Raw genomic sequence first — 15656 nt, 5'->3', positions numbered from 1 at the left:
AGGAATGGCACATTGCCTGATGGGCAGTGAAGACCAGAGCTCAGAAAATTCTGTTACTGTTGCTGTTTTCCCAAACTCGAGGCCCGTACAACAAAACCAGAAATCACTCACAGGCAAAGAAGAAAATCAGAGTGAAGGGTGCTGAAAACATACAGTCCGGCCATCCTAAGCCAGAATGACTCAGCAGCTGCTGAAGGGGCGGAGAGTTGAGGAACACTGTATAACAGAGCTCATGTACCTTCTCAGCAAATAGGTTGTGTAGCCTTGGGGACTGTGCTGGGCTCCTGCGTGGACAACGCTGTCTCTTTGCACCATTCCCTTGGGATGTACTTTGGAATAACCTGAACATGTGTGACTCACAGGGCAGAAAGCACCGACTAAGAGGATGTTTGTGCTGTGGTGCAAAGTCGTTACGCTCACTGCCTGGTACTAAACTATTATGACTTTCAATCAGCAGTGGGGTACACACTGCACGTGTGCCAGAGTCAGCACAGGCTGCAAAGCTTTCTGGAGACCGAACAGGCTAACACGACGAGCTCCTTGCTGCTTTACAGATTGTTCTAATAATACCAAGCTCAACAACTTACTTAAAGCTAATTCAGATGTGCCTGCATGTATCACACCTCTGGATCTGCAGGGTGGAGCTATGCATAACCACCAACGTACAAGAAAGCATTTGGAGAGTGCAGTAGTTTAGAGGTTTCTGTAGCCTTTGCTGTCATCTGCAGGCGGGGTACACTGGCAGGAGATTTGAGAGCTGGACAGCAGGAGAACCACTCCACGCAGCACTGACCAAACAGTTCTAATGATAGTACCTGCAACTGCAGGGAAAAACTGTATGTCCAAAACAGATCTACATCCACCACATGATTTGTACATCATTTTACAGCTGCCAGACTTCTCTAGAGCCTTGCCCTTGATAGCTGCCAGGAAAACCTGTACACAAGAGGCTGGTTGCATAAGTCTGTGCTTCTGTGCAGTCTTTCAGACCATAAAAAGATACTTAACCTGGATCATCCATCTGCATGGCTACAGACAGATGACTTACTAGAGAATCTCTTTGTAAGCAGCTGTACGTTTGTATCTGCTAAGCATATATCCAGTAGAAAAAAAAAAAACAAACAAATTCTGCCTTCTTATAAGTACTTCTCTCAGTTTAGGGTTAGCAAGTAACATTTCTAGGATTGTGGCTATTAACCAAAGCGGTGTTTAAGGGAGTATGTGACAGGCTGGGAGGATGTTTTGATACACATCTATGAAGATTCTTGTGGGGATGGGTAAATCCGCTCATAGTTTGAGCAGGAATAAAGGCCTGACAGAGAAAAATCTACTCTGTAGCACTGCAGAAAGGGGACAAGTAGCCCTGATGACCCACTGTACTTAGGAATCACAGAACATTCTGAGTTGGAAATGACCTATAAGGATCAAGCCCAGCTCCTATAGAGGACCACAAGAGAAAAACATTGGAATTTTCTGAAGTTCACTCTGGTTGCAAAGCAGCAGGATGCAGCTATGATACGTAGAAAAAGCACTGCTGGGTACCTGTAGACATACATTTGTCTTCCAGATATGGCCCTAAGCGAAGACAGATGGAATCTGTGCAATTAACTGCTTAGCAGTTAAGAATATAGAAAAGGAAGGGAAAAATTCTGAAAGCCCACTATCCAGTATTCTGATTTTACAAATGTCAAAGGATCACCACTTCACATACATGCAGTCAAGAGAGAGCTTTCCAATCAGTTATACAAGCAAATAAAGGGTGTGTTTCTAAAGGACTAAAGAATGTCCACAAGGTCATTGAGTTGTATTAGAAAGAGGGCTGTCATAGCCAGCCAGGAATTTAAATGACTAAAATACCAGTCTTTGAAACTAACCTGGAGTCACCTTGCTCCTCTAAACCCACTTATTTTGCTTCCCTGAGATATCCCACTTGGTTTCTAAAGCATGGATATTTAGGTGCTTGTAGGAGAGGTAAATGAAGGCCCCAAGGTAGGAACCTGCATATGCAGTAGTAAGACCGAAGTCACTTTCAAATGCAGTTTGTTGTTTTTGTTCTTGTAATAGTTTTTCATCTCTCTCCTCTTCCAGTAGTAATAACATTTACAGCAAACACCTATCTACTTATGTACTGGCTTGGGACATCCCAACAGATACCTCCAAAAGTTCCAGGCTTCAGATTACATTAGTAATGCTTACAGTACATCTAATTACCTTAAGGATCAAAACATACTTTTATGTTTGAATGAGCTACTTAGCATATTACAGAAGCGAAGGTGGAACAAACATTCCCTGGAGGGAGGTTGCAGGTGCTGGGCTGGTTAGTCTGGTACACAGCAGCTAGACTCATAAAACCACCTTCCGCTGTCTGTGCCTCACACTCTTCTTATCACAGTGCTATCTGAACACCTCTACAAACCAATTAAATCCAGACAAGTTGTATGTGAGAAAATGTTTAATCCTGAGAGATAAACAGCAAAATGAGAGTATTTTATTCTTCTTCAACTCCCACAAAGCTCTATACTTACTAAAAAAACAGCATCCAAGGGCAAGGCTGGGCGCAGCTGGCTGTGGATGCAGTGCAGTAAGGCTCTCCTTCAGGTCACCAGGTCCCAAGGTTGTGACACAAGGTTGGCTTTTCTTAGAGAGTCTGCATGACAGTGCACGTAGGGTCCCTGAGCTGCGAGCCTTTTGCCCTCAACCGCTTCCCTTCCAACTGCAGTGAGACTCCAGAAGTTCATCATCTGTAACAGCACCTGAAACTTTCCCTTCTAGGGTTCTTTCTCCAGGAGCACTGCATGTTCCCAACCTTTGTCACACACAGATATGATGAGCATCTCAGAGGTGGCAATTTCTTACAGCCACCAAGAAATACTCACTAAAGTGAATTATGATCTGAAAATACAAATATGAAACAAAACTTCACCAAAGAAAGTGCACTAATGGGAATCTCTTATTTGCAAGGATGATTTGTAGCCTGGTTTCTGTGAGGTATTCAATTTAGTAAGATCATCCCAGATGATGTTTATAAGATTGATGACTGAAGAAACAGATCTGATACCAGAATTTCTTATTTCCCATTTTCACTGAATTGAGTCTTCGTGTTCTTCTTTCTGCTGATGCTGAATTGTTCATGCAATATCCTGTTGTTTTTTTTCTTTTTTCTTCCCTCCCCCTTCTCTCCAATCTATAAACTTTTTGATCCTTACTTCAAAGTATTAAGGAACAAACAGCCCTGTAAGAGGACTGCAGCAGAGAACCAACGGTAAAACAGATCCCTCAGAGAAGAGGGAATGGGAATGTAACAGGTCATGTCACTGGACTGAGTACCAAAACACCAGATTTGCTGAGAGATAAAGGCAGCCTACATAGGGAGGGCAACTCCAGGGAGAAGGTGCTCAGGAAGTGATAAGCCTGGAGAAGGGAATTGGGGTGAACCAGGCTCAGAATAAAGGAAGAGGCCCCTGTGAGGGCAGGAGAACTGCTGACTGGTAACCCAGCTCCCTAAGATAACCAGTTTATGAATGCAGGAATGTGGTCTTTAACTCCCAGAGGTGCAGTTGCAGTTAGCCATGAGGAAGAACCAGCACCTATCAAAACCTAGGGATGAAAGCAGACCAAAAAGGAGGAATGAGCAGCTGCCCAGAGGAGGCAGCACCCTAGCAAGGAGTTTTTTGCATAGCAAGAAGCCAGGGCAGAAAGTGCCCTGATCATAGCCTGTGTGTATGAAAAACTCAACTCCTGTGATGTCCTGGGAGCTGACATCATCACAGCAGCCTGGCTGTGCTGGGTGCTTTTCAAGAACTCAGGGAAAGGGAACATGGATGAAGACTTGTTATGCTAAATTTCACCATTTCATTATATATTATTATATCAGTCCCCAGACAATTTTACTATTTTATTTACCTTACACATAATTCAAGTCCAAAAACATGTGCTTAGAAAGAAAGAAGAAACAAAAAATAGGTAGTATGGAGGGAGGGGGGAGGGAGACAGGGGAAGAAATACCAGGAATTTCTCCAAAAGTTTCAGTGAGAGAATATTTATCTTTAGAGTTGAAAATTATTTAGGAGTACTTCCCCCATCAGCAGGAGAAAGTCCAATGCCCACAGTCACAATGTTGACATCTTGTTCACACACAGAGGAGTCCCATAGGCCAATTGATGGCTACAAAGGAGGCAGTGTGGAACAAATCCCATCTGTCATCCAGCATGAGACATAAATCCTGGTCACAGCCGCACCAGTCACTACAGTGACATTCCACTTCGCTTCTTGGAGTCCTTCCGTGCAATTGGACTGAAGGATAAGATCTCCTTGTAGATATGCTCTTAAAAGACAGAAGAAAAACAAATGATGAATATCTCTAGCATGCATCTTCTATTGCAGAGGTCACAAACGAAACTTCAACCATTAACCATGTGCAGAGAGAATTACAGCAGGTAGATGCTGGGAAGAAGAGACGAAGTATAGATGGGGGAAAAAAAAGAATTCTGAAAAGATGGAGACAAAAAGAATCTCTGCTGAGTACATGACAGCAAGAGCAAGGAAAGGGAGATGTGGAGATGTATGCTATCATCAAGGTGTTACTGAGTGGTTCAGCTGAGCTGGCCTTACTTGGAAACAGAAAGAGGCAGGAAAGTCTCTGCTATACAACGTCAAATAAAATAAACTTCTTACTTTTCCATTCTTCTATTGAAAGCTTTGCGTGTTCCAGAGAATCATCGTAGGACTGTTGTGCCTCTGTCTCCTCCTCAACATCTCGGAATTGATCGAAGTATGGGTGGGCTAACGCTTCTGTGGCCGTAAGGCGCTTCTCCACATCCAGCTGCAGCATCTTGTCCAGCAAGTCCACTGCTGTGGGAGGAGACAAGAACATGCTAAGTGGGTGCAGTGCAGAACGGCCATCCTGTATGTGAGCCCTGAAAATGATAGGGCCAGTGTTTCCACTAAGACATTTCCATACCTCAAAGCAAAAAAAATTCCTCAGTCTGGCCAAGGCAGCATGGAAATCTGCAAAATCTGTCCCTCAAATAACTTCTACTAAGAGAAGTGTAGGTGTACATTGTGCAGAGGTAACAAATTGGCCTCAGATAGGCATTGCTGCACGGATAGTCTGCAGGAATGTAACCAGCAAACTATTAACTATGTTAAGATGTTTCGCAGTTTCAGTCATTTGCTTTCACTCTGACTCCTGCAACTCAGAATAGTCAAAGCTTAAGTAATCTATATAGAAATCTTTACATCCCTGGTAAACAGGAAGGCAGGAAACTCAGATACTGACTGGTCCATCATCCTGGTTCAGTCTTGGTTTTAATAGCTTAATGCTCCTCTTTTAGAAGAATTTTATCTGTAACCTACTTGGGGAAAGAGCCGCTTGGAGATCAGTTTTTACCCTGAAAATTGCGCATTTCAACTGCCTGTTACCTACTGAAAGGTGCAGGTGTTCAACAAATGGCTGCCATCTGAGCTGAACTCTTCCCACAGGAAAAAGTTTACTTGAGCGGACTGTGAGGCTTTTCTCATACTCCATCAAAACCTGTGATACTTTGGATGTGGAGCTGGGTAAACAGGTTGAGTGCTCTGAATCATAACATCAACAAGCTCTCAGCCAAAATTCATCCCAAATCCTGTACCAAGTGGAGCTGAAGGTGTTGTACCACTGCATGCAACTGTTAGTTGTGAGAACTTGTGAGAAATGCTCAAGGTTACTTACCCTGAGGACTGGCTTTGGGGAAAAGCACAGACAGATCCTTCTTGGGCATTTTTGGAAGAGACTTGATATAACTTTTAGCCTGAAATAGAAAGGAAAGCAGAGCACACACACTTACTGCAACTGGGCAAGTGTGAGGGGGCCATAAAAATAGAGCTCTTGGGTCTCATTATTGACAAGACGAGAACAACAGATTATCTCGGATGTCACGTTTTAGTGACTAGCTTGTGAGGAACTATTTTTATCACTTGGGATACAGAAATGCTGATGCTTTAAGAACAGCTGAGCTGCAGAACAGAGGCAGGAGGTGCTTGCTGTGGCATCAACTCCTCACCCAGCAGCCCCTATGATCAGCACCAGTTCTCAGTGATGAGCGTTGAAGTCAAATACATCAGAGGCGTCACTGATAAAAATGTCTTCTTTGAAGATGGGAAAGACTGCCATCCCTTCTGCTCATGGCTGCTGTAACAGCAGCACAAGGCTCATCTCACTGCAAGTTAATCTCTCCCCACTATGCTTCTGGCAGCAGGACCTGAGTGGCCACAGAGCTTCCTTACCGCCTTGTCCTCAAGCTTCTCCACAAAGTCGTCTCCCGGATACCCTGTTACTTTCAGGATCTGAGTCAGCTGATCAAGGTCTGGCAGGCTGTGTTAAAGATTATCCACCTGGGAGCAAGCCCTGGGCTCCACCCAGCAGCTCAACCTATGCGCCCCAGGAGCAGCAGCAGCTCGGAGCAGGTCATGATAACAGACCTGCAAAGCCACACAAGCTGAGGCTCATTACACTGTTTGCATCCTCTCTTCCAAGGATGCAGTGCTCATCAACAGTGAGTTTTGCTTGTACAATTCTACTTAATTATATTCCCATGGATTTCAGAGTATGGAAGGGCTTGGGTATAAAACTAGGGGAACACAAAGTTAGGCTGATATGGAGAGTATGTGGTCAACAGAGAAGGTGCGTTTCTAAGACTGCCTTGGCCCCCTTCTATATTCTGTGTTTTCCTCACCAAAAAGACCACAGTGATCCCTGTGATTATCTCCCAGTAAACTGGACTGACACTGTTTTCCCTCTGCAGCCTCATTCCTAAGGCTCTTTCACACATGCCTAGAACTGTTACCCTTCTGAGGGAAAAGGTTTCGTTGGAAAGGATACAATCTTTTCCTTTAAACAGCGTTTTCCCAGTCAGCATTTCTGCCATGATGCAGCCAATAGACCAGATATCCACTGTTAGGGAAGAAAGAAGGAAAAATTTAAGAAGAGTGGCCTTTAAGAAGAAAAGGATTACATGAGCTGTTGTTCAGTCTGCAGCAGGCACCCATTTCAATTTCAGTCCCATTTTCTGCCCTCCCCAGTTCTTTCTAGGCTGCTAAAATCTTTGCTTTCATCACTTTCCACAGGCACCAGCTGTGACTTTCTCCATGTCAGGGGACACTGATTACAAAGAGCAAAAACATCTGGTAGATGAGGTGAGATTTGACCCAGGCATGAGAGAGATCTTTGGGTTTGTCACCAGACAGTCACATAGCTGAAGCAATGCAACTCACCTGTCTGGTTGTAATGCATCCAGTTCAGAATGACTTCTGGAGCTCTATACCAGCGCGTGACCACATAGCCTGTCATTTCAGCATCAGCGTGTCTTGCCAGGCCAAAGTCCAAGATCTGCAACTCACCAAAGGAAGAGGGAGAAGGAAGGGCAGGAAAGAATAAATCAATCCTACAAGCAAGAATCTGCTTCTAAGAGGAAATGAAGCAGATTGGAGCAAAGTTCTGCCTGCACCAAAGCCACCCATAGGATGGTTTGAAGACCTACAAGTTTATCTTCATTCCACTGTAAGGCACAAGCCAGCTGCAGGGCCAGTTGTCCTGTGGAGACCCTGTGGAAAGGATCTGATTCGTGCACTGCTACCTGGAAGGTCACTTCCCTTGAAACTTAAGTTTAAACTCTATGAGATTTTTTTTAATGGACTTCTAGAAGGTGGAGGCCAAGGCATGCTCACAAGCCACCATGACTCACCACTTCCTATAACAACACCCTGCAGCTGACAGGAGACGACCTCTCCCTCAGTACTGGAGATGAACATGGCTTGTCCCAACCTTTATGGGCAACAGAGCCACTCCCAGTAACATACATTACAGAAAACACATGGGAGACTCTCACTCCACCGAGCTGTAAGCAATCTCCTCAGAACAGTACTGAAAATAACTTTGTCTAGAATCACAGCCATTGTGTCTCAGGGCCTAGCCAACAAGAACCAAAGGGTAACTGGGACCGTATCCACTTATCCTTCAGAGATAACACCTAACACCAGTATGGCTCAGTAGTATTACATTAATTTAGGAAGTCATGACAAACTTCAGTGCAGCCAGAATGACAGTGACAGGATGTTCATTCCAAGGCTTGGGCCCTGATTCAGCAAGTTGCATAAGCGGCTGTATATTTCCTGCTGACTGCAACTGCTGTGTAATGCAGCTCCCCAAATCAAGCTGTGGGACGTCAAGGGAAGCACAATGACACCAGCATGCCAGCATTCCTGCTTGCCAAGCATCTCACAAGCACCCTGACCTGCTACCTGCGTTTTGCCTACCTTCAGCTGGCAGTCTTCATTCACAGCCAGGTTCCCTGGCTTCAGGTCCTAAAACAGATGAGACCAGAATAAAAGGAATGTTTGGATTTGCAGTTTGTCAACACAAGTCTGAGTCAAGCCTCAGCTCACCTGGGATGCTTCCCTGCAACATGCTGAGCCCAGTGCCCACACAGCAATACTGTACAGCTTTAAAGTGCAGTGACTTTTTTTTTCCCTTAAATCGTTTTCACTCAAAAACCATAAAGTGCTTCACAGCTTGCCAGCATATAGAGCATTTCTGCCAAGTCTGAATAAGCACTGGGTACAGGAGAGCAGCAGAGCCAGAGAGAATTCAGAGCAGATGAGGCCATTAGCAAAATTTTACGACCAAGCTGCATTTCTCCTAAACAGACAAAATCAGAGTATTGGTGCATGTGAACTTACCCTGTGGACGATTCCAGCAGAATGAATGTACTGCAATAAAAAGAGAAGCCACAATGTGGACACTTAGCAGATAAGACTCTCTTCTACAGCAGAGAAATGAGAGTTCCAAAGAGGAACTGGATGGGAACACAGTGCTGGCATCCACTGCGTGTCCCAGAGTACAACCCCACAGCAAAGCACATAACCACAGGAGAAGCAGCGGCTGATGGGGAAAAGCCGCCCGAGAGCAACCTGATGTCTCCAGCTGCCTTTCTGACAGCTTTTGCAGTTACACCGCTGCTCTAAAGAAGCAGCATAGAGCAGAATGGGGTACAGGGCAACAACGCCCTGGAGGAAGGTAACTGGTATCTTAAAACTACCAAAGCAGAGACCTCCAGATTGCAGGTAGAGCTGTGGTCACAGCTGGATGATGTGGAAACTTTGATTCATCCTTTTCCCCCATCATTTAACATCTGAAACAACGATCTCATCGTTAAACCAAAACTGGAAATCAGATTACTGTTGCAAACACTGACTGTGGCTTTTGTTGCACCAGTCAGACCAATGGCACTGTTCTCCCCTTGCTTTATTTAAAATTGAGGCAGCAGTGATGCAGGGAAAGGTGTTATTAGAGTGAATTTAACACTCATAAAGCACAGCTCTGACTCCAGGTGAAGGGTGTTACAGAGGGCAACATTAAGGCATTATCTCTGCATATCAGAGTTTGGAGTGATTGCTTTGTTCTGCCAAAGGCAGCAGAAAAGTACATTTCTTGCTCATTGTACTGAATATCATTCCCTCTGTCTTCTTCACTCGGCAGTGAAGCAGGAGCTCCACTCACTCCTGGTCCTGCAGAGTTTTGTTCAGGGCTTTGGCAAGTCAGCAAGACAGGCTGCTATCCCAGAGAAACCACTCCAAGCTCTACAACTTTTGGAAGCTTAATGCCTGATTGACTAACATGAAAGGACAGCCATTTGGACTAATGTGTGCTGGAACAAGAGTCCTTCAAGAGCAAATCCCTGTTTCTCAGGGTGTGCCATTAAAAAAAAACAAAACCAAATCTTCCCCAGACAGGGGTTGTTGCTGTGGTCAGCCCAGAGATGACAAAACAAGATCAGCTGCAGAGGAGTCACTGAGTCCAGCCGTGCTGTTTGTCCAGCCCCACCTACCTTCAACCCTTTCAGCATCTGGTAGACCAGGTACTGGATCTTTTCATCACTGAATTCATGTCCCATGATCTTTTGTAAATCTGTCCGCATGTATGGCATCACCAGGTAGCTGAAAGGCAGTAAGACAAGGCCCTGAGTCTGGAATAAAAGCACAAGGAACCAGGCTGGCCTTGTTCTCATTTTCTGTCCTTGTTTGGGTGGTTTGTTTTCCCATGGCTGTAACTGGGACAGGTGGCTGTGGCTGTTCCCAACTGGCACGGCCTGCAGCGATGATGGGGATTCTGCCTACTCTGAAAAGTGCTCCTCCTCCTCCCTTCAGATCAGATACATTAAATCAAATAAGAGGACCTTCCAAATCTTAACAACCTCAATTAGTTCAATTTTAAATAATGATTTTCAAATCCAGCTGACCTCACCCACCTGGCAGCAGAAGTATCTTGTGCAGCCTTACAGTGTCTTGCAAAACTGCAGCACTGGCTCCCCAATTTATAACATTCCTTGGCCCTGCCTTGGAAAGCAACCTGCAGGTTCCTTCAGCCTCCCTGACGAGACCACAATTAGCAGCAGAAACGTCTCAGAACCATTTGGTGCTTTTGTGCAGGATGCCAAGTATCATCCAGCAGCTGCAAACCAAAAGGCAGGTGCAAGGGATGAGGAAGCAACAAGAGCTTGTCTGACTTCACCATCACCACAAAGGTGCTCGAACAGCCAGAATCAAAGTGAAAAGAAAATGAGATCTCTGAACTCCTCAGTTTAATTACCCCATGGGCTTCTGCCCATCCCAGCTACAGCCTCTAGATTACACCATGCCTCAGCACGGGTCGCACGGCACAAAACACGCCACGGGACATAACGCCCCAGGTACTTATGCTTCTCTGTCTGTCCTGTATTCTCCCAGCTGTGAACAGGGCACATCGTAGGAACTGCCCTGTGCTTCTGATTGTCCTCATTATTTGGGGATGTCTGGCTTTAGTCTGCCCCTTTACCAATTAGCACATTGAACTGCACTCAGTACTATCCATAGTGCTGCTCCCAAGTCTGGGCACGTGGTGTGCAGAAATCGAGCCTAGGCAAAGCAACGCAAACTCCACACTTACAAGTCTTGGAATCCATGGTAGGAAGGGGAAGAGGTGAAGACATCGAGCAGTCCAATGACCTGACAGATGAGAGAAGCCCAAATGTAAACCAAGAAAGCATTTGCTTTGCACATGGGACTCAGGTAACAGCTCTCCATCAGCACATCTGTGAGCGCTGAGAGCTCTGAGGAATGTGAGGACTCCTTGCTGTGTTGTTGCACAGCTTCTTTTCCCCTTACTAAGACACAGAAATACCCATTATGCATCTGCCTGAGCCCGGCACCAGCTGGGCAGCAGTCAGACCCTGAAACTGCTCCACATGGCAGATACTGAAAGCTCTCAAAGGTAAGGTGCTGCCATACCTGGCTTGCACTTAGGGAGCAGGAACAGAGAGAAATGCCTACTTACGTTCTCGTGCTGCATTTGCTTCAAGAGCATGAGCTCTCTGTATGCTCTCTTGGCAAAGATCTCTGACTGGAATGGACGGCACAGCTTCTTGATGGCCACTTTCTCTCCTGTCTTCTTGTCTATAGCAGAACTGTGACAGACAAATACAAACCAGTTTCCACACTGCAAATGCATTTTAAGAAACTCTGCAATGCCTGATCAAGATTGCTCTGAGAAAAGAGCTGGACTTCCCCCTGAAAGCAAACAAACAAACAGCAAGAAAAGGCCTCTTGCTCTTTCTGGATTGATATTGGAACTCAGTGGAGCTCACACACAGATTTTTCCTCTATAAGGCTTGGGCTGTCAGAGCACTGCCCATGATCTCGGGAGGGCTATAAGGACTAGACAGGACAGACAGCAAACCACTAGTGCCAGTCTTTACTCCCTTTAACACTTGCTTTCACTTGCAGCAACAAGCTGGAGCTAACAGAGCAACATTACGCAAATGGTTAAATTTCAAGATGAGTTTAAATTCTGTTTTCTTCTTTAAGACATGGAGAAAAGGGAACAAAGCAGTTTCCTCTTTGCCACCTGCTTGCAAGTTGTTGTCGTTGAAGGTATGACAGCATTCTTTGCTGTATTCCAGAGCAAAGATGGGATGTCACACTGAAACCAACACAGGCTGCTGGAATTAATTCACCCACAGTCTTCTTTATACTTCTGCATAAAGGCAGGTATGGCTGAGCTGATGAGAACACGGTGCAACCATCACAGCTGGGGATGTGCTATTCCCTCTGGTCGCAGCAGCTGTTTGCAGTTGGGTGGAATGAACCTGTGACACCCCCTCCCTCTGAGGCTCTTTAAGGATTCTCTCCTTTCACCAAGGCAGACCCAGGCTCCATCTGCTGCTTCTTCCTCTGGGCACCAAGTCTAGGAAGGGCTGTACCACAAAGCTGCAGAGCAGAGGCATTGCTCCCAGAGCCCCCAGGACCATCACTCAGAGGCAAGATTTCATGAACAGTCATCAGGAAAATGCCCATCTGTAACAAGGCAGGCAAGTGGTGTATTTTGCTGCATGTAGGGCAGAGATGCAGTAGGACAGGTGGGAACATCCCACTCAGCACAGCTTCCCCTTTGGTGTAACACCAAGGAAGGGTTGTTATTCTTTGGTGCAAACCTCAGGAGCCCATTAATAGCTTTCTGATTTCCAGCTACCAGCAATTCACTGTGATATGGCTGCCAGAGGTCCAGCTCACCAGCAGCTCTGACTGAGCAAGCAGAGACATCTCTGATGCCATCAGGCAATTGATCTTCCCCCTCATGGCCACGAAGGTTCGTTCTGGTTGTTCTGAGCTACGAGTGATGAGAGCAGACATCCTTTGAGTGCTTTGGTGCGGCTGCAATTCTGTAACATATTCAAGCTGGAAAAAGCAAAGGGAGCACTGGGACAGCCACACCAGGCTGCATCAGCTCTGGAAGTGACACTGAAGGATATCTCAAGAGGAATGGAAAGGTTTATCTCAGTTCCATTCGTTCTTTAGCTGCTGCTGGCAGAAGGGCAGCACAGCTCTCCAAGCTGTGAAGGAACAAAGAGGAAGGATCCGGCACCACTCAAACACAGAAGTCAGGGCAGATTTCCCAGCCTCCAAGCGCTGGCTCTTACTGCCTTCCCAGCGTGGGGCTTGCAGAACACACGTCCAACCCCATCACTCCACTTAGGAGCTGGAGTTTCACTCCACCCAGCACAGATGGAGCCACTTTTGCCTTTGCCATAATGCACAGCCCAGAGGTAACTCATGTGACACAGCTGGGCGAGCCCACGGTGTTCTTCCCAGCAAAGATTAAGGAGCAGCTGAAGCTCAGGATGACACCAAGGCCAACCTCGAGGTGAGGTCATGAAGGTTCTATGGGTAATTGTGGCACGTCGCACCCATAGGACAGGGCTGGGGGCATCAGAAAACTTCCCCAGTTACCAAGTCACTGCTGAATTAATGGGAAAAGAAACAGGCCCGTGCTGACCTCCTGCAATTTGTTTCTCAGCCCCTCTTGATTGTTCAAAGATGTGCAAAAGCTGTTGGCTCCAAATAACACTGTGATAGAAAAGCTTCCCAGTGGTTCCCAGCAGAGGACAGCAAATCCCAACTGCACAGCATTCCTCCTGTGCTGTGTACAGGAACCAGCACAATCCCACCTTGCCAAGCACCATCCATCCCATAACAAAGCCCCCGTCCCCCTCAGTCCGCTCTAACCCATCCCTTCCTGAGCAGCTGAGACTCCCACAGTATGGGCTGGTTTGGGTACTGGTGTTTTGCTAGTCGAGAAAACTTTGGAGGGATTTTTCTTGCTTTTTTCTGTGTAGATATGAAAACATCAAGTTTAGCATTATGGGGCTCACAGAAGCATCCCAGGACCCCACCCTGCATACACTCAGCGAAGTGGGGAAGGAAAACTCTGGTCCCCATTCACATCCTGCAGTGCAGACAGAGCCCCAGTAAAGGCAGGGAGTTTGGGGATTCCTCTGGGACAGCAGGAGGTGCTTTGCCCAACATCCAGGAAAGAGGACACACTTCTTCCCTTTTCTTTTCACCCTGTTATGCTGTGAGGTTCTGCTTGGGTACTGACAATGGGCTGCAATGGATTTGCCCTCACTAAGAGTCACCAGCACCCTCACACCCACCAGTGTAAACAAAGTGAGATCTGACTCTTCTGCTCGCTTTCCCTGTAGGTACCTTTGTCCAAGTAACTGATTAACAGCAGCTCTGCTGCTCCCTGGTTCCGGGAAGTCCCGGGAAGTCCCAGATGGCTGCTGTCTCACAACACAGAGCTGGACACAGTGCTCTGGCTGTACCACCCAGCTCCATTCCCCCACGAGACAGCATCAGCTGCTACAGCTCTGCCCAGAGCTCAGTGTTTGTTTCAGCAGAGCCCAACTCTTCAGCTCTCAGATATTCAGGCATTTCCCTCTTCCTGCCAACCACATCCATTCCCCAAGCTCTGACCCGAGGACATCCCCACCTGCAGGACACCCTCAGGGCTGAGCCAGACACGACTCTCCCTGCTGCCTGTCGGGGTGACCGCAGGAGGCACAGGGCCATTCTTCAAGCAGCCCTTCAGGGTGACCGAGCAACATACAAACTACCTTCATCGCACACACAAAGACCCTCATCAGACCAGAGGGTGCTGAGGCACCTCTCACCACCAGCCCTCGCTGCTCCCCCAGGCCCCACTCACCAGACAGAACCGTAGGCCCCAGAGCCCACAGGGTGCAGGGACGTGTACCTCCTGGGCAGCTCCCAGATGGTTCTGTTCAGCTCCTGTCTGTAGAAGCCTCTTCTCCTTGCGATGTTCATCGCCCGGTGGCTGCGGGACTGCCACCCACCCAGAGTCCCGGCGGCTGGCGGCGCCCCTGGGGTGCAACCGGGATGCCCTGCGCTGCTGAGAAGGGCTACAGTGAGCTGCCTTGTCTGCTTTCAGCTGTTGTGAGCAAGAAGGGACATGTCTCACAGCCCTCCTCCCTCCGCCTCCACATGGCGGAGATGAGGCATCAGGTTTCCAGACACGCCTTGGCTGTGTGCAGGTATTTCTGGGTGCTCCGATAGACGCCACAACGCAGACACACCTGCAGCTGCATGTGGGACTGCGAGAAGAGACGCCCCACAAGTGCCACATGGGGCTGACGGGGGTCTCGTGAGATCGCCGATGGGGTGAGTAAGGGCGCATCAGGAAACCGAGGTCACACCTGGTCACCGTGCCACAGTGCCGAGTCAGCCCTGCAGGGACCTGCTGGGAGAGGAGAGCTCCAGGACAGACACTGGGGTGTTACATTCACCGAAGAGCAAGAGAGCAGCCAGAATTTCCTCCACAGTTTCCCAGCACACGGCGCAGAGAAGGCTGTCTGAGCTTCCCTTCATCTACGAGACTGCAGCGAGATGCTCAGGAGTTGCTCTGAGATGGGATCATCCTGGGAGCTGCAGGTGTTGGGGTCTGAGGGGTCCGGCCTCGTTTCTGCAGCAGTCAGTCCTGCCGCGCAGCGCCCAGCCCACCCTGCTGAGCACAGACCTCACACTCTGATTTGACTTCAGTGGAGCTCCGAGGGTTTACCCTCCCTCTGGAGGAAGTGACTAAGCTCTGCCTGAGGAGCCACGCTCTGCCAACACTCAGCTTTGCTCCATCCTCTGCCCTACAGGTGGGACTTACAGAAATGCACTACTGCAGTTTTAGGGAGGTTTCCTTTTACCTGCTTACATGCAACCACCACACCATGCTTTAAAATTGGCACAGGTGTTCTCCAGGTAGCAGTGGTAGGGCCTGCAGTTCTATAAAGCACATC

The 15656-nt window shown here is 47.5% G+C and overlaps 1 protein-coding gene across 5 annotated transcripts; it reads right to left on the bottom strand.

Annotated features, from left to right (window-relative positions):
• Positions 1-3881: 3881 nt before the first annotated feature.
• Positions 3882-14807, bottom strand: MAPK13 (mitogen-activated protein kinase 13). Of its 5 annotated transcripts, none has more exons than XR_014938725.1 (12): positions 14558-14807; positions 11348-11477; positions 10961-11019; positions 9864-9972; positions 8716-8745; positions 8293-8340; positions 7252-7366; positions 6860-6931; positions 6265-6324; positions 5711-5789; positions 4675-4851; positions 3882-4324 (listed from the first exon to the last, which is right to left on the bottom strand). XR_014938725.1 is itself a non-coding variant. In XM_015884782.3 (12 exons), exons 1-12 carry the CDS (start codon positions 14674-14676, stop codon positions 4245-4247), a joined length of 1098 nt encoding a protein of 365 aa, XP_015740268.1. In that variant the 5' UTR covers positions 14677-14807; the 3' UTR covers positions 3882-4244. The 5 variants fall into 5 exon arrangements, 3 of the variants coding, with proteins under 3 accessions (XP_015740268.1, XP_032305192.1, XP_032305193.1); XR_014938726.1 differs by having other exon boundaries at positions 4675-4848; XM_015884782.3 differs by having other exon boundaries at positions 6265-6344.
• Positions 14808-15656: the final 849 nt, after the last annotated feature.

The sequence above is a fragment of the Coturnix japonica genome, chromosome 38 (assembly GCF_054131305.1).
Source record: "Coturnix japonica strain WE chromosome 38, WE-NBRP24, whole genome shotgun sequence".
NCBI lineage: Eukaryota > Metazoa > Chordata > Aves > Galliformes > Phasianidae > Coturnix > Coturnix japonica.
The sequence above is the reverse complement of the archived record's forward strand: the minus strand, read 5'-3'. Positions and strand labels throughout refer to the sequence as shown.

Bases quoted from the DNA above. Each gene is read 5' to 3' on its own strand.
- MAPK13 (XM_015884782.3), bottom strand. From the start codon at position 14,676: ATGAACATCGCAAGGAGAAGAGGCTTCTACAGACAGGAGCTGAACAGA. The intron at 8,746-9,863 runs GTAGGTGGGGCT...TTTTTATTGCAG, and splicing joins AGATGCTGAAAGGGTTGAAG to TACATTCATTCTGCTGGAAT. The intron at 4,325-4,674 runs GTAAGAAGTTTA...CTGTCTTTTAAG, and splicing joins TTCAATAGAAGAATGGAAAA to AGCATATCTACAAGGAGATC.